The following is a 22498-nucleotide window of genomic DNA, read 5'->3' on the forward strand; positions in this document are numbered from 1 at the left end:
TGTTGATGGACCCCAAAGTGCAGCTGAGAGGAAAGGGGGCAGAGATCCAGCTGACAGATCGTTGGTAAGCAGACTCGCAGCCATTTGAAAGTATTAATTAGGGACAAACAGTAAGAGAGAAATTCTCTTGCAGATACCTGCATCCAGCTCCTCACCAACTTCTGTGTCTGCATCTCAAGAAGGCAAAATGCATCCATAACCTTTTGTATGTACTTCAGTAATTTATTCTGGCTTGGAATTGGAACAGAGAAGAAGACAAAAGATTGCAACAAAGATTCAAATCTTTTAAACTGGTTGAGTCACTGTATGGCAGAAGTTTCCATTTGTTGTTTGAGAGCCTGAGATGTTTTGCAGATGTAATAGAAATATGTTTACTGTGCAACTGTTCATTGCATCCCAATGCATTGGCACTGTAGTGGAAGGTGAGGCATCTTCAGGGCTCTTTGTTGGAGGAAATGTACCAGCACGTTCATCCTCAGTGGACTTCGTGCCTGTTTATATGAGCTGGAGGTTTGGCCCCATTAAAATTAGTCTACTAATTATGAGCAAGACCTGAATATTTGCCCTGCTTTGCAAAAACTACTGGCAAGTCAGACTGTGGATATGTGGAATTAAAAATGAGAATTGCCTTTGTTCAGATTGTCACTAATTTTTGGGATGTTTGTTTTAAAACTAATCAGCAGTGTAACTACTTTTTATTGCAATTTATAACACTTTAGTCAGTAATTTAGGCTTTGCAACTTCAAAACCAGAGATGGTATGAGTTTTTGCCTTTGTGTCCCTATTTCTTTCTTCCTCACCACTGGTCTTTTTTAACTTTCCGCTTAGGTCTTTCACTGGTGCACTGGAGTTGTCAGTATCTTAGTTCCTTTTTTTTTTTTTTTTTTTTTTTTTTTTTTTTTTTTTTTTTTTTACGAAAGATAGTTAAAACAGATGTTTTGCATGTCTGCAGTCCTCATGAAATGAGTAATTCTTGAGCCCCCGGTGATGATTTTTGGTAGAACCTGAGCAACCCTTTGAAGTTAAGATTGAGTAGGGGCTTTTTGTAATGCCTTAAGGCTTTAAGTCAAGATCCTTAAGTCAGAATTTAAGTCTCTTGATAAGGGGCTCAACAAACAGAGAAGAAAAGATGGTCCCTTCCCTGGATATTTCTGCTGTTTCATTCCCTGTTGCTTTCTTTTCTCTTTCAATTGACCAGGATAAATTTTCTCTTCTTCCCTTTTGCAGCCGTCTTCTTTTTCCATCTTCTGGGTGCCTGTGGGTGCACGCACTGAGCTGGTGGCTTAGCCCCTTCTACAGCTGTTCCCCTTCTTTCACAGAATAGCTTACATTTTACTGCTTACTAACACAGCACCATAAAAAAAAAAATCTCTAGATGGAACAGAATAGCAGCTGTGTAATAGAGACCAGCACGATGTCCCAATGGGAAAGGGTCAACATCCAGGGATTGAGGTTATTCAGGAAATGGGAAACATATTTTTTCTTTCTTTGGCCTACCTCTGACAAACTACTGTTCTGCTGCATAACATTTTTATTCTCACTGGAGTATGACAAGCTGCAGAATGGAGCAAATATATATTGCAGACATTTGTAAAATGTTAGATGACTTTCCCTCAGACATAAGTAATAGGTATACTGGTTTAGGTGCAGGAAGAATAATAATTCACTCAGGGAAAGCTATACAATTGGCCTTGCATCTAATATAATTGAAAATGGTGAAATATAAAGGACTGTCGCTGTCTTATTTTCCCCCCTCTTTTCCCCCTGAAATTAACCACAGTCCGTTATTCTGTGTACTATATGATCATGTCATTTGGGAGCAATAAGTGACCACATTTCCTCAACTTTATCACCACTATTCTTGTTTCTCTGTTGTTTAAATTCACTCCATTCCTAATTTCTATTTTGAGCACATATGCTGGCCTTTAATTTGCAATTTACATGGATGATAGGGTGCTATTCAGAAACCTGTTTCTGCTGCCTTTGTGGTTTTCACCTCACCTCATGTGGTCATTAGGATGAACAGCATATAATTAACTAAATTCATGTAAAGCCCTGAATTGCAAGTGCTTGTCTGTACATCTAGTTTCTTAAAAAAAAACAAAAAACAAAACAAAACAAAAAAAACAAAAAACAAAAAAACCAAAACAAAACAAAACAAAAAAAAAACAAACTGAATCCTAACCAAAACAAAACTTCCAGTGGTTTTAACAAGCTAGAAGAGACAGTTTTTATTTATTGGTAGGTGATAGTTTAGGCTGTATTTCATCCAACTTACCTAATTATTCATTTTATTGTTGATTATTCTTGTGTGTCATTCATTGTAGGTTAAAAATTACAAGATCTTATTTGTGGGCAAGCAGCCAACAGAGTGAAGCCTATTTAGCTTGTCTACTTAGCTGAAGCCATATGGATGCAAAATTACTTTCCTATTGCCCGTAAAATATTCACCAAAAAACACTTTTTTCCCCCCATAACATTTCTACAAATTATATTTGTAGAGTAGTTGAGGCAATTGAGTTTGTTACATGGTACCCAGAGTAAAGCATTGCATTGGAAATAGGAGGGAGATCCACAGGTTCTAATAAGTGAAGCTTCAAGCTGAGAGAACCTCTGAGGACTTTGTGATGGAGAATTACAATGTTAGGAGGTATAATAACTTGTTAAGCTGTAGAAGAAATCTAAAAGACTGTCCAATAAAACAGATATTGTGCTGATACTTTCCACTTCCTGTAGAGTTTATTATCTGTTTTCTAACTTTTGCATGAAACATCAAATTTTCAGGTGCTTCTGACTATTGGGGACAATCTTCTTGATTACTCAGAATAATTCAGTAAGACAGCTCTTGGGAATTGGCTTGGATTGCCGTATGTGCTACTGCAAGGGAGAGGGAATAAGTATAGGGATCTTTAAGAGGAAAAAGAAGGGTAGCTTGTCGTCTGGGAGCTTTGGAGCATCCCTGAGGTCTTTGCCATTTCTCCAATTGCTTTGTTAAGTGGAGAATTATTTGGACTTCTCCTACTTGTGGCCTAGCTTTCTGGCCAAAGTTTTCTGATCCCATTCACTATATTAGTGACTTTTGCACAAACAGAAAGATTCAGTCTTGTACTCTGCCTGCTGGAAAGCTCAGCCTCCTTGTTCCCATGATTGCCTCAAGTAGCAGATAAGTAGAGTTGTGTGAGGGGGAGAGGCTGGAGTGCAGTGGTGTCATTTAATTACACACCAGCCACATGGTTGTGTATTACTGAGAAAGATATTCACCATGCTAGAATTACAGTTTCTGTTCAGTGGAGTAGCAATCTGCTGGACTCTGGTACTCAGTTTCATAGCGGAGTTTTAGTTTATATTTTAAAAAATGATGTACCCTTAGAATTCCTCTGAAATTTAACAACAAAACCAGATATTTGGGTCTTCGCAGTGCCTTCATGTCCTGTTATGCTTCTAAATAAAAATGATTTTCATTTTAACATTATATTTTTATGCTTCTAAATTTCTTTCTTTGTTAACCTGTGCATAGGTCTTAGGAAACAATTGCTGTCAGGTAGGACTGGGTTGGAACAAACCTTATTAGGCAGTTTTACTGCATTTGGTGGCTGAGTTGATAAGTCGCTCAAAGATTCTTTATCAATGTCTTAACTTTTGTTTGTTTTTAAATAAAATTGTTTTTTGTTTGGCAGGTATCATATAAGAAGGACATGCAAGATACTCATAGATACACTGAAGTACTGAACAGGCCTGACATAAGAATAGCAACTGAGACAACAAAGATAATAAGTAATGTATGTTCTTCCATTACTTGTTCTGTTTATTTTTCAACATACTACTTAATTTATTCCAATTGCACTGAGTCCATGTAGAATGTGGCTGAAATAGTCAAATGTCATATCACAAAGAGAAAACTTGCAACCCCAAATCTGCAGTGTAGGTCAAAAAAAATTTGTATGGAATGTTTTAGAGCTATGGGCTTTTTCTATTCTGATGTCAATAATTGAAGTTTGCAATTACAGGTCGTTGTTCTAAAGGCAAAGTTAAGCTTACAAAAGTTGGGTTTTGTTTCAGCTTTGTTCATGATAACCACACTCAAAATGTGTCAGCATATGCTGATGTGCCATACTGCACTTCAAAAGACATAGCAGATCTCTTTTCACCTCTGTACAGGAGAAGGTTGCATCCCAGGGCTCCCCTTCCTCCTCACCTCTCGGCCAGCGTGGCAGGGAAATGCAATTCCTCGGTGGCTGCCTGAGCGCCTCTTACATGGGGCTCTCCTCTTTCTGCTCCACGCTGAAATTCTTTTTCCCTCCCCTGTGACATCTGCTAATGGATAGGTCAAGGAGCAATTTGAGAAGCAATAATGTGTGATGCACTTTAATATTTTACTGTAGGAAATTGAAACAGTATATATATTAAAAGCTGTGAGCCAAGTTTTTAAACAACTGCTAATAGTCTCAGGTGAGACTCTAATTTGGCATGGGGAGACAGCTTTAAGAGGTCTGAGAATTGTCCTTTGGATATTCAGCATTTTCTGAAAACCAGAAACTTCTAATAGATTTTATGATCAACACCCAGTGTTACTAATTACATTTGATTTAGAGTGGCTTTGGGCCTTTTTTCCTTCTCTTCTCTTCTCTTCTCTTCTCTTCTCTTCTCTTCTCTTCTCTTCTCTTCTCTTCTCTTCTCTTTCTTTTTTTTTCTCTCTGTCTGTTGTTATGATGTATCCTTGCTAATTTTTAGGAAGTGAGTAATTTCATTTGTGATACTGCGAAGCACCTATAACTCTGTCTGTACTGTTTTCTAATGCAGTTGGATTTCAGAGCAAATGTGCAGTGATTTGCATGGGAGGTTGTTCAGCTAGAAAGATCACGTAACACCAGCCCTGTGGGGCTAATTCTGCTATATTACACCAATGCAACCTTATTGACATCCAGGAAGATTGCAATGGCAAAACTGAGAGTGAAATTTGACCTTATATTTCAAAAAAGCTGCCTCTCAGCCTATTTTTTTTTTCTCAAGACTATTTTCAACTGCTACAAATAATCTTGTGTAAACTGCAGACCATGTCTTAAGAAATGTTGAGTCGCTGTAACTCATTCTGCCTTGATTGGGAGCAGTGGGAGAACCACGTCTCTCAGGCTTAAGCTATGCACTTGGTTAAAGCTGCATTTCGTGAATGCTGTGCCTTGTGTTTCAAAATAAATAAATATTATGTTATTAACAAGCTGAAGCCTGAGAAAGCCTTTTTCAGAACTGATTAGAACATTAGTGAGAGCAGTGTCAATGCAGGTCACTAAATGATACTTTCTTTCCTATTAGTTTTAATGCTTGCATTTCCTGTGATAAAACAAAGGCAAACAATTTGATAGTAATTCATATTTGTTTGTGGTGATTTTTTTAAAGACTGAGTACAAGAAAGGAAGGGGAGAAATGAATAAGGAGCCTGCTGTACTTGGAAGACCAGATTTTGAACATGCTAAAGGAGTTTCTAAACTTCTAAGCCAAGTAAGATTCTCCATCTTTTACAATGACTTCATTCAGATATCCCATTCCTAGTAATGCAAGAAAATATTTAGCTTTTTAGATTATTATCTTAAATTGCTTGAAGATAGTGTTCCCAAACCCGTTTCCTATAGTGCTGCAATGATTGGTAAATTTAAGATGTTTCATAGATACAGTTTTACGCAGAAATACAATGAACTTTGACTTTTATAACTTGGCCTTGGTGGGGGTGACTGTTTTATTCATACAGATTATCTAGGATTTCTAAAATATTAACTGTATGTAATTTAGAGGCAAATTTTGCTACTCATTCAGTTTGAGTGGAACCTTATCCCGTGATTAATCCTACTGAACTAACTGAGGTCTTTTGTGTAGCTGCTTGCTAATGTGAGTAATGGGATCTGAATTTGGCCTGACATGTAAACCGCCCTCCCTCCCTCCCTTTGCAACTGAACCTTTTATGTACTACTTTCTGTTATATATTAACCTCAAAAAGAGGAAGAAGAATGGAAGAATTACATTAGTCCACAACCAAAAATATGAGGAACCAATATTCCCTGTTTTCCTTTTATGACAATTCTACTGTTACAGATCAGCCTCATATCAAAAGAAGAGATTTTTGATTGCTGACCTGTTTTTTTCTTTTCTTTTTTTTTGAGGGGGAATAGTTCTTTAATAGCTCCTTGCATAACCCTTGCTAGTAATCCTGTCAAACTGTGCTTAGAGTTTTTCTAAACCCAGAAACAAATTCTACCCTTCTGTAGGAAGGGAATAACTCCCCTTTGATTGGGGAAGGCTGTGTTGGTCTTCCCAGAACTAGAAAGAACACCTGAGCAGAATAATGTATAGACTAGAACAGTCTGTAAATCAGTGTTGTGCAACAACTCTTTGCGAGCTAGATACTAAAGGTTTTCACTGTAACTGAAATCAAATGAGAACAGCATGTCAGAGACTAATCTGCAAAACTGTGCAATGTCTGTTTTTAAGAGGCTGACCTCCTTTTTCTGTCATCAAACATTGCACTTAAAGTATCTGCTACATAAGTAATTTCCTCTCGCACATTGGAACATGGTTAATTTTGAAATATTAATACTACACAAAGAGAAAAAGACCGCCCCCATTTTTAGTTGCTCTGTCAATGAGAATTTCAGAGTCAAAATTAGATTGTTTTCCAAGTAGATTTCTTTTTCCTATTTTGTAATGGATTATGTGCTTGTACCTCTGCTGATGGGCAAGCCTGTTTAACAGATTCTTGGTCTTCTGTATTTTTCATCATTCATGCTTGGAAGTCAACCTGTGCTCTCTTGGAAGAGCCAGTACTATGCTGTTCAGATCTGGGTATCAGTTATAAAATGTCTGTCATTTAGCAAACACTTCCAGTGTTTTTTAGAAGGCCTTTTGTTTGTATCTAAACTTAGTGCATGACATGCTGTATTTCTACCTACTGGCCATCTACACACTCATTTCCTTGCAGCCTGTTGCAGAATGCAGATTGCAGCTGCCTGCAGTCACAAACAGACCCAAGACAGATCCCTTTCCTACAACTCTCTCTGTCTTGCTGAGCTGGTACCACTGATGTTTTGGTGTGGTTAACAATCACAACGAACAAAAAATAACAGCAGGATCATGGGGTCCTGCAGTTTGGTGCTGTGCCAGCTGCACCATAAGCTTCAGCAATCCACTTTTTATCTCGTTTTTATTAGATGTGCTTTTGCTCTTGGATAATGCGTGCTGCATCTGCAAAACTGGTAGCTTTATAATAGAGTCTCTTTGCTGCCAGGGACTGGGGTGACAGCAGTTCCAGTTGAGTTTGATCTGCAGATGAGAACACGTGGTGTGCAATTTAAACTTCATTAGCATTTAATTGGAGTCCAAATAATGCAGAAGCTATGGCAGGAAGAGAAGAGCAGTTGATGAATTGTAGTTTATGTATAGTTTATTTGTAAATCAGATTCCTATTAATCTTGCTTGGTTCAAGCTATGCAGCCACTGGGCCTGGATCTGAGTTTTGTGATCCTTCCTCCTCTTGTCCTCCCAGCAGTCTGTCTACATTGATGCGGCTGGTGGCAATGTCTGTGATGGGCTGTGTACGTTTAAAAAGGGAGGCAGTGCTTCAGCCTGACACTCTACTGCATGCAGCTGCATGGAGGTGATAAGTACCAGGCTGTTTGCAGGTGCAATGCGGAGTGTTCAACCATTCCCCATCTCCTCTGAAGGAAAGCCAGTGGCCGTGAGCTGTCTGATGTTTTTGTATATTATTTGAATCATTATAACACTTAGGCACACTGATGATAAATCAAAAGCATACTGTACAAGTGCAGAAAAATGAAGATGATCCTGTATCCAAAGAGGTGGGTGGGGGAGCAGGGTGAGGAATGCACCTGTGCTGTGGATGAGGAAGGGCCCTCAGTGTGGGTCACTAGTGTCCATCATCTTCATGCAAAGATCACGAAGAAGGCTTGTAACAATTACAAGATTTAAAAAAATAGTAAAGTTAGAGATCTCTTTATTGTCTGCAGACTTCCTGGCTTTTAGGGTTTACATTTATATATGTGTTCTCAGCAAAGGGGAGCATTAGAAACTTTCTGTGCTGAAAGTCGATGATCTCCATTAATAACATGAATCTATAAGCTCTAACATGCAGAGAAATATTAGCTATTTGACCCTCAGTAAATCTGCAAAGTTGACAACTTTGATGAATGTAATGGGAAGAGAAAATGATAACATGTTTTAATGTGGTGCATATGGGTAGTTAATTTAGGGAGTATAGAGAACAGGAGCAAGAAGAGGTCAGGCAGTGTGGGTGTAACGAAGGGAGAAAGCAATCAAAGCAAGCAGGAAGGCAAACAAAGTGAAGAAAATAGTGTTAATGTTTGACTGGCACTCAAGGCTGTACCAAATCAGTGTACCAAATCTCTCTGTCTCTGTCTCTCTCTCTTTTCTTTTTTAATAGTAAAAATACACTAGCTCCCAGGGCTACTGTATTTATCCACAGCACAAGTGGATAAATAACCCTTTCTGTTGATTTAAAACCAAATAAAACAGAAACAGTATTAGCCCTTGTGAAAAAAAGATTTCAAGTCATTTTACTGAATATAAATTGCATAATATGGAATATTTTTTGTTCTCTCTATCAAAGAGTCTTGTTTATGTCTTCTGTTTCATTTTATTAGCTTTCTCAAAAGTTGCTGCTATTAGGTACTTTTCTCATAGTGTTTAAAAATTGGCTTTATGGTAAATAATTTTGGATTTCCTGTTTTATGCTAGATCAACATGGTGCTTGTTGTTTCATGAATAAACCGTTAGAAGTAAAATCTTTGATAAAAATATACCTTCTGTGAGATTATCAATAACAACAAAAAGAGCCTAGGATTTTCTCTTTCTTTGCTTTAAACTCTGCCAGTGCTTTTAGGAACCAGTCTTTTCATTTAGCTTTGTGTTTATGTTATGTTTCCTTCAAAATCTAAGCTCTCTCACAGGTTTTACATTTTTTTAATGTGTTTTTTCATATGGTCATGAGGAAATGCTTTAGCTGCAAGTGTCCTCTTCATCCTGGGATGCCGCTGGTTGAACGATTCGGTTTTTGTAGCTTCTTTGTAAATCTGAACAGTGGGTGATGTCATCCGCTTCTGAAACCGAACACTCCCTGTGTGAACAGCTTTGAACTGCAGATTTGATTTAGGAATGTTGCTGCAAAGCTTCAAAAGACACTGTTCTGTCCAGCTGCAATTCCGACTTTTAAAGGTTTTGTGCAAGGCCAATGAGAAGTTTGTTTAGCCAGGCTTTATTTAATACCGGTTTGGTTTTCTAGGGATGTTGTTGTGTTAAAAGCCTGCAAAGGCTGCTTATTCTTCAGTAGCAGGTTAGAGAGTAGCTTCCACTCATTTCTTTTAAATTAACCCTCCACCTCTAAAAAAACAAAAACAAAAAACAAAACAAAAACAAAACAAAAAAAAACCCAAACCCCACACCAAACAGATATAAGACTTTTAATTAAGAAAGTAAATAGGTAGCCATCATTTTAAGCCATCATTAAAGTTCAGCTTTTGGTTAACGACCAAATTTGTAGATAGGCTTCTGCTAACAATTGTCATTTCCACTCCTACATTTTTGTTTGCTGTTCCACCAGGTTACAATGTTGCTAAGATCCCCCCTTCAGGTGTTTTAAAAATCATCACTGAAGTATTTTTCTTGTTCATTTTTTAGTTAGAACCCTTTTCTCAGGCGTATTTGTCCGTTCAGAAACATTCATAACTTTTCTCTGTTTAAAAGAGAGCTAAAACCCCGTGCGAGTTCCTTCTCTGCGACTCACTCATTTGCTGGCTCTTCTGTCATTCTCCCAGGCCTCTGCCACCCCGCGCTTTCTTTCAGAAGGGAGAAGGAAATAGGAGAAAAGAGATAGAAGAGAAAGTGAATGTATGTGTAGCTTTCAATGAGATGAATCCCCTATGACAAGTCAGAGTTAAATTACTGCTGCGAGTGCTCTTGAGATACCACCAGGGTCATCTGATATTATTGTGCTGCCTCCGTTTTGCCCCAGAATGACATGTGCGGTGGTGTCGGCGCGGAGAGCAGAGGTAATAAGCGGTGCAGGCAGACAAGGCAGCAGGGCCTGGAGGCGGTGAGATGTCCCTCACTGACACAGAAACCTTCACAGTGGAACCAGTGGGTAGTCTCCTTAAATTTGGGACTCTTCTGCGCTTCAGCATCAGGATACGCAGTCCCTTGAGGCCTGGATTCACTGGCTCCCACTCTTCCCTTCTATGGCAGTGATGTGATCTGAAGTGACACTAACAAGGATTTATTACTAAAGTCTCTAGATTGAAATATATTGGTAAAAAAAAAAACTCTTTGGAAAAAAAAATGGCATGAAGTAGCTGCAGCTGGAAGATGACAAGCCAGTTGTGAAGAGAGGTCCCTTTGGCACTGATGTTTTCACACTTAACAAGAATATCAAGGACCACATTGTGCATTTAGACCACATGCACAGTTTGAGGCCGTTTGTTGACCAGACAGAAGACAGCCTTAAGTCATTGGCTATTTAAGCTGGTGTGCAATGTCCTTGTGATATGTTCTGATGCCCACAGAGTAAAAAGACAATTTGGCTCACCATGCTGATTTAATCCCTCTATTTGGAGGCTTTCTGAATCAAGTATTCCAGCACTGCCTTATTTTTATTAGAAGACAAGTTCTGGACACACCTTTTAGGAGACAAAAGCCCTCTAATATATTCCTTTGCTGTTCATACGGAATGTGGATTTGCCTTTGACAAAGGCAGCATCTTTGTATTCAGATAGATGCTTTTGCAACTGATCCAAAGCCAAGGCAAATATCAGACAATATGAACCAGATGAATCTACCAGAAGGCAGTAGATACTATTTTCTAGAGTTAATCTGAAAGATTATGAAGTTCATCATGTTCTTGTGGAAGTTTCTCTTTCAAAGTTACAATGTTTTAGAATGTAAGTGCTGGAATCATAATGTTGCTCTTGAACATATAGGGTTAGCTTCTCTTTGGGTGGCTTAGTTTTGATTTCTTATTATCTTGATTAATGCAATGTTGGGCATTGTGGCTAAACATAATCAGATTTTGTAAGTTAAACCATGTTGAGAATCTTTTGTAGCAAGGAGAAACTAAAAAGTAAAAAGAAAAATCTTTCCACAACTAAAGTTGAGAAAAAAAAATATTTAAAGGAGATTGTTTGAGGTGGTCTAACCACTTTATCAGGCATGCATGTGGGAATAGAGAAAAAAGGAATAAGGAAAAAAAAATGCATATTTATTTAGTGCAGAGCGTGGCAAATCATAATGGATGTTGCATAGGCTCAGATATCAGGTGTCTGACTAACATTCATGAAAGCAGCATAATTCAGACTCAACTTTATTCTCCTCCATTATGCCCAGCTGTTGGAAAGCAGCAAGACGTGTGCAAAGTCACCAGATGTTTGATGATCGTGCACAGAAGAAGGAGGTGAAGGAGGGAGATTTACTATTTTCTAAGTTTCATCTTTTCAGATTCTGAATTTGGTTCTTGAGCATGTTTTATGGAATTTTTGTGGTTTATCTGCTTCTAAGGCCATTATATGAATATTTAAATATTGCTTAGCTACCCTTGCATGTCTTACCTTCCCTGCCTTTTTTTAAAAAACAAAAATAAAATACAATGAGAGTGATAGCAGGCAGATATTTAATTATGCTTTCCAATGCTGTAGTGAGGTGGGCATTGTCCCCCAATAGGAGTTTTCATGGGAAGTTTGTGGCACCATTAGAGCCGCAGCTCTGGTGACAACCTTGCACCCCGCAGGTAAAACAGTGACTTAGTAGTGAGAAACCAGTGGATTCAGAAGTTCAGTTCTGACTGAAAAAATTTGCAACAAATGATATGTTTTACAAGTTTTACCATTTTTTCTTTTTTTTTCTTTTTTTTTTTTTTTTGTTAAAAACACATTTTGACATTAATTACAAATTGAATGATTCTCAGTGATGAGATTGTTATTGCTAGTCAAACAATTAAGTTCTGGTTTATTACAATTACTCAGATGAGTCATATGGTTTTGTTTCTATTTCCTTTTATAAATCCTTCAGCACCAATAATTGCATGTGACAATCTTAAAAATATTTTTTTATTTCAGTAAAATTCAGTTATATGAAAACTACTTTGGAATCAGCTCAAGACAGTCACAGGTGTGGCTAAACTGAGCTTCTTCAAACATCAGTGTTCAAGGATTTATAGATAAAATAATTGCTTTTAATAAACTCCTTTGCAGTCTGAATTCTCTGTGCTCATTCTAGTGCTACATGTTAATATCAAATATGTTTGTTCTGGTGGAAGGTGAAATACAAAGAGCAGTTCAATAAGGAGATGAAGAACCACCTGTACAATCCTCTTGACAGTGCTTCTTTCAAGCAAGCACAGATTGCATCCACCTTGGCAAGCGATGTAAGTGAATTTGCTTTGTGTTTTACATGTATTTACCTCCTGAAAAACCTAACATTTCTTCTCAAGCAGAAAAACTTACATCTTATGAGTTACTGAGAGCTGCAGTCTCTGTAATATACTGTGTCTGTATAGCAGATATGGTAGGTTATCCACTTCTTTCGCTGCATCTGATAAAGGTCTTCTCCAAGGTTTCTCATAAGCTTTCTAGATGAGATTCATCTCACTTAACTTTGTGGCAAAAGGTATAGCCCCTCACTCTGAGCTAGTCATCTTGTACCCATTCCCTTTGTGTTGGGAGAAGAGATAAACAGATCTAGAGGGTAATTCATCTGACCTATCTTCTTGCCTGTCTTCAGGTGAGCAAAGTGCCTGCTTCTCTCCTTTGATTGTGGAAGGAGGTTAGGGTGAGCAGCTCAGATTTGTATGTCTGTCTTCTAGGCTTCATTCTGCCAGGTCATCTTCAGTACGATGTTACAAAGTACTGCAGTTACCCGGTTCAGCCTGGGTTTCTGCTGCTGGAGGCAGATTGGAGAAAACTTCTATACTGTGTGATTATATCTGTTAGGATGATATTTCTAACGGTATGTCTAATACTAAAAGTGTGAGCTCTTCTTTGAAACAGTGATTCCAGATAGCCTAGAGATGGCCCCTTGTTCTGTAGGCCTCCGGTTCCGAAGTGTGGGGGCACCACCCAGAGGGAACAGGAAGGGTCCAACAAAACGAATTGGTTCCCAAATCTGAAAATCTAGGATTTTTTTTAAAACCCTTCTTTGGTTTGAAATATAAGGTGAAAATAGGTATTATTTTATTAAAAATACATTAAATTGAGTATATTGATTTGAAATCTGCCTGAATCGGTGAAGAGCATGATACAAGTCTCAAGGTGACTAAATGTATTGGTTTGAAAGTTTTATCATCCAGGATAAGTAAGCATTTCACATGTGGCAGGGGAGCTGGACAGTGTTCTTCTGGTAAAGATAGGCCTCCAGCTGTCAAAAGTATGGAAAGTCCTACTGCAGGGTGATGGCCAAAACAAAAAAGAATAGAAATAATGTTATGTACATAGTTATTTTCTAATCTGAAAAGTCATACAAAGTATGATTTTTATTGTTGTTGTAAGTATCCTTTTTGAGGAAGGGTTTGGTTACCAAATAATTGCTTAAGAATCCTGTAGCTTCCCCCCCACCCCAAAATCATGGTAAATGAGCACCATCTACTGGCAGATACAGATTATTCAGACAGGCGCTTCATGTTTTATGTTTCTGGAAGCATGCATAGTAATAAGAAACTGTGAGTTATTTTGTTAATCTTTGTTTTACATAACCTGAGTTATCATTCCAGGTGAATTACAAGAAAGATTTGGAAAGCCTACATGATCCAGCCTCTGATCTACCAAACCTGCTTTACTTAAACCATGCGTTAAATATCAGCAAAATGCATAGTGATGTAAGTTGCCCTTATAATGATTATCTTCGGCTAGTCTGAAAAATGTTTATAGTAAGAAATGCAGGGTAGATAGTTACTGTAGAAGACAAGAATTTTTGGTACTTGCTTCCTGGTCTCAGTGAAAAAAGGGCTTTTAGAGAGAGAGAATTCTTTCATTGGAATGACTAATGTAACAGGGAGGAATGATGCAGCTTTCTGGTACATGAGCAGTTCTTATATGCCTGAAAACTTGCCTGTTTCTTTTTTTTCTTTAGTTGATCTAAGATACTTCTTCCCCTGCAAATCTTGTCTTGCCTAAGGTCTTTTATATTGCCTTTCATCTGCAGGTCTCAAAGCACTTTCCAGAAGTGACCATTATGCCTGTTTTATGTTTGGAGCCGTTGCATAAACAGCCTTTTAAGTGTTTTTCTCAGACCTGCTCTGTCCAGGTCTTCCCCCTACCCCAAATCTCACCCTTCCTACACTGGATCAGGTGATAGACACAACCCCCTTCCTGTCACATAGCAGGAGCTGTGCCTCCAGGGGTACGAGGCAGTAGATTACGACGTGAGCGCTGGAGGAAGATGTGGGAACCCCCTGGCTTGCATGCAGCACTCAAGCTTCTCTCCTACTCGGGGAGCACCTGTGCTGCAGGCGCAGTGTTAGTAGGTCGGTCAGCTGCATTTACCAGCTGCATTTGGGTTTTTGACTCCTGTAACCAAAGCAAGGCAGCAGCACTGCTGTGGGAACGTGTGAGTGGGTGGTGACGGGAGGGAAGACTGGTCGCTGCTGGTGGGAGTCGAGAGCTTCGCGCGTAGCATGAGTGGTCTGTAGCTTATTCTGAGCCAGTGCCACTTATGGAAGCTTGTGTCTGAAATAAGCATAATAACCCAGCCTTCCAGTCTGCATTTGGTTTTTGTGTTACTCTTTGGTGAATTGAAGCCTGTTGTTTATCTGTCTCACTCCCACGTGTGAGGCTGACGCTGACTATCCCTTTTTATCCAGATGACAGCGGAGTTTAGAGCTTTCGCTTCCTAAATTCTTCATTTGTAGTTCATCTGGCCTGATTCTAGTTTCCTTCAATAACACAAGATTAGCATTCTTTTTGCTGATTAAATGATTGTCCTCAGAAGGGACTTCATCAATTTGTCATCTTATCTCTGATGGGACGGAAACAGGACTACTCCCTTAAGACTGCCCACTTCTGGCAGTAAAGGCTTGTCTTTGCTCAGCACAGTTTCTTTCTTTCTGTTGTCTGAGAAGGGTTTATTCATACTGTCTGTGTCCTCTTCTGAGGATGCCCTAAGCAGTAAGTCTCTGAATTGTGTGTTGTCGAGATACTAGTGGGTGTTTTTTTTGCTGTGACCAGGAAGAAGAATGCTTTTTGGATCCCTGAGGTCTCTGATAGCCATTTGTCTACTATAGAAATCCATCCTATTTTCCAATTTTTTCAGATTTGACCCCTCCCATGTCATCTTTAATTTGCATCTCTTTGCATCTTTTAAATCTGTTGCTGTGGCAGGCGCTGTTGAGATTCTGATGGATTTCAGCCTAAAAAATAGAAATTAGATGTGTTTGATTTTATGAAACAGTGTGAATAAATAAAACTTTAGAGACCAGATCTGATGCTGCAGTTTAGTGCAGTAAAAAACTGTGCAATTTCCCTCATTTCATTTTTACAGATTTTATTAAAATTTTAATTCCATTTATTGCGGAATGGAGCAAAAATATGAAGTCAGTATCTGTAGATGGAGGTAATTTTTGTTTATTACAACTGCAGAAGCTCCTTTGCTGTGTGACATTTATAATTACTTCCACTAGGAGGCAAACAGAGACCATCACACGTGTTCCTATGTACTTCGAATGTAAAAAACAACAATTATTTTTTTTTGCAAAATAAATATCTGAATTTTGCATAAGGAGGACAAGTTTTCTTTTGAAATTTATGATGTTATTTTTACCATATGCTTTTTTCATTTCATCACATTATACTTTTTTTTCATAAAATTGAGGTATTTTAAATTCAAATTTATCATTAGAACTCCTGAAGTGTGGAACTAAGACATATTTTATTTTATGGTTTTTCTCCTGTGGTTATTTTAAATGGTATTTAAATTGCAAATCTTTTGAATTTTGTTTGTAAAAACATTCTTGGATATTTTTTGTTTCAGTATGAATATAAGAAATCATTTAAGCAAAACAAGGGCTTCTATCATTTCACCCTGGATACAGCTGAACAAATTCATCACAAAGAAAATGCAGTGCTTCAAAGTCAGGTATACACAATCATAAATAAGTCTTGCAAAGAGAAAAATGCAGCATTCTTGCAGTGATTAAATCAGGCACAAAACTGCGTGATAAATTACCGTGATGTACAACGCATACTCAATCAGAAGCACCCCATGAGGAGAGAGAAGTGTTTTTGCAGGATCAGAACCTAGTGGAGAAGCCTGACAATAAACGAGATTCTTAACACGTTTCTCAAATTCAGGCGTCAGTGTTTTTGAAGAGACAAATAAATTAAAATGACATCACTCACTCTGAATGTCATGTTTTGATTTGTAGCTATTTGTTTTCTTTTATAGTTTGTGTAGAATATTCCACCATATCACTCTCTGAGGATAAATAATGTTTACCCATGGCCACGTAGTGTCCTAATCAAACTGGCATGAATGAATGAGTTTAAAGGCTTCTGCAGGCTTTCAAGCAAAGTGTATTTGCTTTGTGGGTTGGCATAAAGATGTATGTTATGTCTTAAATCTGTCCTTCAGTGTGATTTTGCTGCTAGTTTCAGGGTCATATTTGCAGGTAGCTGTGAGCCAAAAGTAAGTCCAGATGCAACTGAGTCAGTCGTTTTCCTTTCCTTTCTCCTCCCACAAGTACAAACAAGAGTGTGTTTTAGAATGGTGCTATGGAGCCTGAAAAACAGACCTATGGGATCTGGCTGTAAAACAGATTATTACTGTTATTGTTGTTGATACAACAACAATGTATTGTGTTAATACATTAACACAGTCAATATATTGCTTAATGGAAGTGTTTTGGGTGGTTTTATTGAAAAGCTGATAACTGTTCAGACATAGGTGATTCAGCAAAAATTGTGCAATTAGTTTAGGGTTGTAGCTGATGTTCCTCACTCCTGCTGTCTTCAAAGTTCTATCGTTTTAGGTCTGCCACATTGAAGCAAAGGAATAAATGACTCTGGAAGAATTTTCCTGGTCTAGCTCCCCTGTTCCTCCCACAGGATAAATTTGAGAGGAATTTTCCAAGTCAAAACCTCTAAGAAGTTTGGCTAAGACAGAATTTTTTTAAAGCCATAGCAAGCAATCAGATCTCACATACTCTCAGCTGTTAACAGTATATATTTTTTTAATTTTCCTAGGTCAAGTACAAAGAGAATTATGAAAAATCTAAAGGCAGATCAATGCTAGAGTTTGTGGATACACCAATGTACCAAGTTTCAAAGGAAGTTCAAAAGATGCAAAGTGAGGTTAGTAAAATGTATGCTTGGACTAGCAAAATTTACATCACTATAGAGGTTAACAGTCTTAAGAAAATGATTGAGAGAGATTTTAAAGGTTTTATAAATTGGAGATAGGAAAGAATTAGCACTGAGTAGTTCTCCTTTCTATAGCTCAGTTCTTCTATCAAATCAATTTTTTCTCTAATGGCTATTGGTACTAACACTTGTCAGAGACTGATGGTATATAGCATCACTTAAATGAGAATTGGGAAGAAGCTCTAAAGGTCATCTCGATCAGAGATTACTAACTTTTTTCCAGGGACTCTTTCCCCCTCCTCTCTTGAAGTGACAGAGATGATACTGGACTGAAAAGCTAGGGGAGATCATAGGTGAGGTAATGCAGGATGGCTCTCTGCAGGTTAATGGTGTGATATAGGGGAACCCCTATAGGTTGCTCTTTTCTGAGCTCTTCTTCCCTGCCTGCTTACTGCTGGGGAGAGCACAGTGGAAGGTTTTGCAGAAGGGGAGCAGTTACTAAGGGAGAAGGACCAGATCCTTTAGCCTTTAAATCCTTCTTCAGAGAGGGAGGGTTCTTGGGTGGGAGGGAGTGGAAGTGTGAAGCCCAGTCCAGCCTTAACTGAAATATGCTCTTGCCTTATCAGCTGGGTGAACTCAGCAGTGGAGAAGAACTGCTCCCTAGCCCCCAGACAGCACCAGCTATCCTAAACCCATCCTGGCCCTATTTTTCTAACTCAAAAACTTCCAAGGTGGAGGTTTCACGAGCTCCCAGACAGTCCAGTCCTGTGCTTCACTGACGATTCTATGAGAGGGTTTTTCCCTGCGTCTCTCTTGCTGCAGTTTGAGTCCATTACTTTTCCTATCCATCATGGAAAACAGATGATTACATCCTCTTGGTAGCATACTTTTGTATGTTTAAAAAACATTACTATATGTGCTATCTGCTTCTTAAACATTCTCTTTAGAAACATCGTATGTATTTTTGTGTATGTATATAGAGTGTTTATCTGAACTATTTCTCATAAAGAATCTAGGTAATGAAATGATAGCAGTAACTAATGTGATAATTAGTCTATCGCATGGCTCATTTCTATGTCTGCTTACAGTGTTTTTTTTTTCCCTGAAATATGCTTGGAAATGCACATGCATATGCCACTTATTCTTGTTTTGCTTCAATAGAAAATGTACCGCAAAGATTTTGAAGAAAGCCTCAAGGGAAGGCCCTCAATGGATTTAGACAAAACCCCAGAGTTCTTGCATATAAAACAAGTCACTAACCTTCTGAAAGAGGTAGAGGATTTTTATTTATTTTTGCTTTTATTAGAATGTAAATGAGCAATAAGCAGCATCACTACTGAGTGCTCAACAATTTATAGTTAACATTGTAGCTAAATAAAAAGTGACTTCAGGAATAAAAATTGCAATGTGTCATTTTATATTCTGAGTAGTCCTATAGCAAGACTCAATATTTTCTGAAGATTCCTTTATAAAAATAAGGAAATGATAAAAGTTCAGCACACATGAACCAGAAAAACAGAGTTGACTGAACAAATCAGATGATTCTGTAATGAAAATGGATTGTTGGCCTGACATTCTTTGTGAGGGCCTCAGTTTTGGAATTTGTTCCTCCCCTGGGCTTGAATAGCCCAAATTTGGTGACCTTCCAGGCATGCTGCAAAGGACATCTGTTTGATAAGGTTTTGGAGAGGGCCAGGAATTTGCTTTCCAGATAAATGAAAGGGTAAAAAGGAGAATTTTTTTGTTTGTATCCAGATGGCAGCTTTTCCTTTTGGGTAATTATTTCATGTTTTGGATGATCTGTTGTAGTTACATGGATGCCACGAGCTTTGTGTAGGTCACTTTTTATTAACTATTTTAATTGAAATAATTATCTATCACACATGTTATGAATGAAAATAGGGAAACCAAAAATTTCATTATATAGCTCTGACCAGTAAATTGCATGGTTTGCTTTAAGCATATTTTGTTAGAAGTTGCTGATTTTCTGTGTGCCAACTGTTTCTTTATTATTTGTCCAATGTTCTTAGGTTGAACGTATTATAAATTAAATCATTACTGAAAATGACAGGAAGCTTCTTCTCACTCATTGAAATAATGAGTTATAATATATGTGAATGCCAGAACATTTTGTCTGTGACTCAGAATCTTTGTCTTTAGTCTTTTACTTTTTATGTTATTATTCACAGCTGTTTTCATGTTGGGTTTGGAGTATCGGTTGCTTCTATACATAAAGCTTGTTATTTGACTGAATTTAGGAGCAGATATATCAGAAAATTCGTAGTTGAAAATTAAAATGTCAGAGCTGCCAGATATCCTCCCTTTAAATTTGGGATCCAACAGTACCTTGCTTATATTTACGGTGTTAAGAATTGATGGTTTTACTGCAGCCCAAACAGATGGAATTGAGGATGTTAGGATTAAAATCCCCTGACTTTGGAAGTTCCTTTCCTTGTTCTTGAAATAACTTATCCAAGTTTATGCTAGATTTCATAAGGAAGAAAAAAAATTTCTTTTCAAATATATTTTTATTATTATTCATCTTTAATAAATTCTGAGAATCTTGGCTGACAGGTAGACAAGTCTCAAGCTAGGTCTAGTCTGTGCAGTACTGTTCTGTGCATACAAAACTCTCCCATATGTCTCATTTATGCGTGTTGGCTGGGGAAAAATGCAAATGCTTGCATTTCATTGAGTTAATCTTGCTGCATACTGAATGTCCATGGAAGTGGTTAATGTGTAGTTGCAAGTGTGCTGTAAATTTATATCTTTGAAAACTTTGAGTGAGCTTCACTGTGTAGTGCTACATGGATGAAGCTGTTTCCTAATTTTTACCTCCTTAAGTTTTATGTCTCGTTACTTAGGGAGCAGCTGATATCTGGAAGTCAAAGCAGAATATGATAAAATGGAAATGATAATGAATTTTAGATCTATATTCAAGGAACAGATTCCAAAATGAAAGATTATGTAGGTCAAATTAATTATTATTTTTCAAGATTCAGGAAAAGAATTTATTGCTTCACAGTCGTGGAGGTAGCTCAGTATTTTTTGTATGAAGATCTGTCATAAGCTTTAAATAACTACTCTGTTAGACAAGAAGGAAAATCTGGAGTTATTAAAAAAATAAATGATTTTTAACAGTTACTTTTTTTAAAATGTCAGCTGTGTTCCACCTTCTTCTGTTGCTTTCCCACTACAGAGAATTCTACTCATATTTCACATTTTGTAACAGTAAGAACCATTTTCTCTGTAATCACAATTACAACTCCTGCAGAAGAGAGAACTGACTAATTTTTCTCTAATTAACAGAAGTTTCCTGCTTATTGTAGAAAATGCTTATGATGGTAAAGAGAGAAGCTTTTTCAAGTATTCCTGATTTTATTTTGCCTAAGTAGAAAACCCATAAGGAAGTAAAGGTTTTTCCCTATTTCTTATGAAATTTAATACGTGATTAACAGCTTTAATTCATGGCTGTATAAATCCTTCTGATTTTTTTTTCAAAATTGTGTACATCTCATTTTTTTTTTTAAGCAAAGAAATTTGATCTCAAACCTGGAGATAGGAAGAGTAATTAAAAATCCTTACAAACCTTAAAGATCTTTCACCTCAGTTGGGTTACATCACCTCTCTAGGAATGGAGAAGAGGAAGACGAACTGAACGTCTACAGGCAGATTCTACTGGCCTTATAATTTTGTACTGAACACTTGTTATTCTGCAGGTTGCATTTGCTAAGTGATGGATCTTAGTGCAGTGTCTGAGGAGAACATAAGGGAAATAGTAGGATTATTGCTTCTAAATCATAATTTAGCAACCAGTCATTTTAACATGTCCTAATTCAGAGTTTAGAGCAGACATCCTGATTGTGAAGCCATTAGTGAAACAGAGCTAAAAACTGCAGCACAGCAGACATTGGTCTTGTAAAAGCAAACACTATTGCAATTAAAATTTCTGCAGATATGCAGCTGAGGCCCCCTAAACAATGTGGTAGCACTATACAGAAATGGAGTATTTTTTAAGAGCATAATAGGAAATACATAGCTACATTAAAACATTTTCACTTTTGGAACATTGTACCTTTTGATTTGATAATTTCCAATTCTATTTTAACTCTGAAATCTGTATTTCAGGTAATTCATATTTCATAGAAATTTCAAAGAGACCCTTCAGACATTTAATAAGCGGCATTTCTTTTCAAGATGTTGCACGAAATACTAAGTGGAGAAATCTTTCTTCTTTTAACTCCTTAGAAAGAGTATAGAAAAGATTTGGAAGAAGGGATAAAAGGAAAAGGAATGACAGTGTTTGAAGACACGCCAGATTTGATTAGAGTGAGAAATGCAGCTCAGATACTAAATGAGGTATGTTATGCTAGTCAAGGTTATTTATGTCACAGCAAGTTCACTCTCTATGGTATACTCTATTGAAAATATTCAAATTTTTTACATAATCTACAATGTTATATGTATGTATTAAAACTAATACTGTTTCTATTTTGCATTAAGAATATAGAAAAAATCTTTCAGAGAAGTAAAAAATCAGCTGAAATTGTTAGCACGATTAGTAGGTAAAGTATTTAAAGTTAGGCTTCTTTGCAGCTTATTCATTTGTTCAACTAGTGTAATTAATACTGTAATGGAAAAAAGTTGACTGTTAATGGACTTTTAAAGAAAAGTCAAATAAATGCTTTTCAGCTTTTTGGAATTACATACTTATTTTTTGAAAGTGACTGTCAGGCATCTTAAAAAGAATTTTTATCCAAACAATCTATTTCGCTTGTGAAATCTTTCTTCCAAAAATAGAGCTGACATGAAGAAACAGATTTTCTTGAGCTTGTGGTTAGTCCTTCACAAATACATAGGTGGCTGCTCCTTGCAGAATATATGTATTTTTAGGACTAAACTCTAGTATTAACAGTCTAAGGTGCTACGGAGGTTACTACAGTGTAGGACCTACTCCTGTTGAAGAGCTGGGAGTGGGAATGGAAGACTCCTTGACCTATCACTGCATCTCTTAAAGACCACTTGGAGGAACTCGTGGCCAGATGCGTCCTTGGCAAGACTGAGTGTTCAGCTGAGCCACGTGTAGGCTGCTTGAGAAGCAGCAACAGGGCTGGAGGGTGTGGGAAGGGAGAGGGGAGGGG

The 22498-nt window shown here is 37.5% G+C and overlaps 1 protein-coding gene across 4 annotated transcripts in view; it reads left to right on the top strand.

The window, feature by feature from the left end:
- NEBL (nebulette) overlaps window positions 1-22498 on the top strand; it is a 264364-nt gene that overhangs the window by 186707 nt on the left and 55159 nt on the right. For 2 of the 4 annotated variants that reach the window (XM_062569039.1, XM_062569040.1), the window contains exons 6-13: window positions 3678-3779; window positions 5395-5496; window positions 12326-12433; window positions 13775-13879; window positions 16030-16134; window positions 17241-17348; window positions 18519-18629; window positions 21606-21716. The exons of the other annotated variants lie outside the window; for them this stretch is intronic. In XM_062569039.1, coding sequence (XP_062425023.1) covers window positions 3678-3779; window positions 5395-5496; window positions 12326-12433; window positions 13775-13879; window positions 16030-16134; window positions 17241-17348; window positions 18519-18629; window positions 21606-21716 — 852 coding nt within the window. The remainder of the gene's footprint in view (window positions 1-3677; window positions 3780-5394; window positions 5497-12325; window positions 12434-13774; window positions 13880-16029; window positions 16135-17240; window positions 17349-18518; window positions 18630-21605; window positions 21717-22498) is intronic. 4 annotated transcript variants of the gene reach the window in all.

This window comes from Rhea pennata, chromosome 2 (genome assembly GCF_028389875.1).
Source record: "Rhea pennata isolate bPtePen1 chromosome 2, bPtePen1.pri, whole genome shotgun sequence".
Taxonomy (NCBI): Eukaryota; Metazoa; Chordata; class Aves; order Rheiformes; family Rheidae; genus Rhea; species Rhea pennata.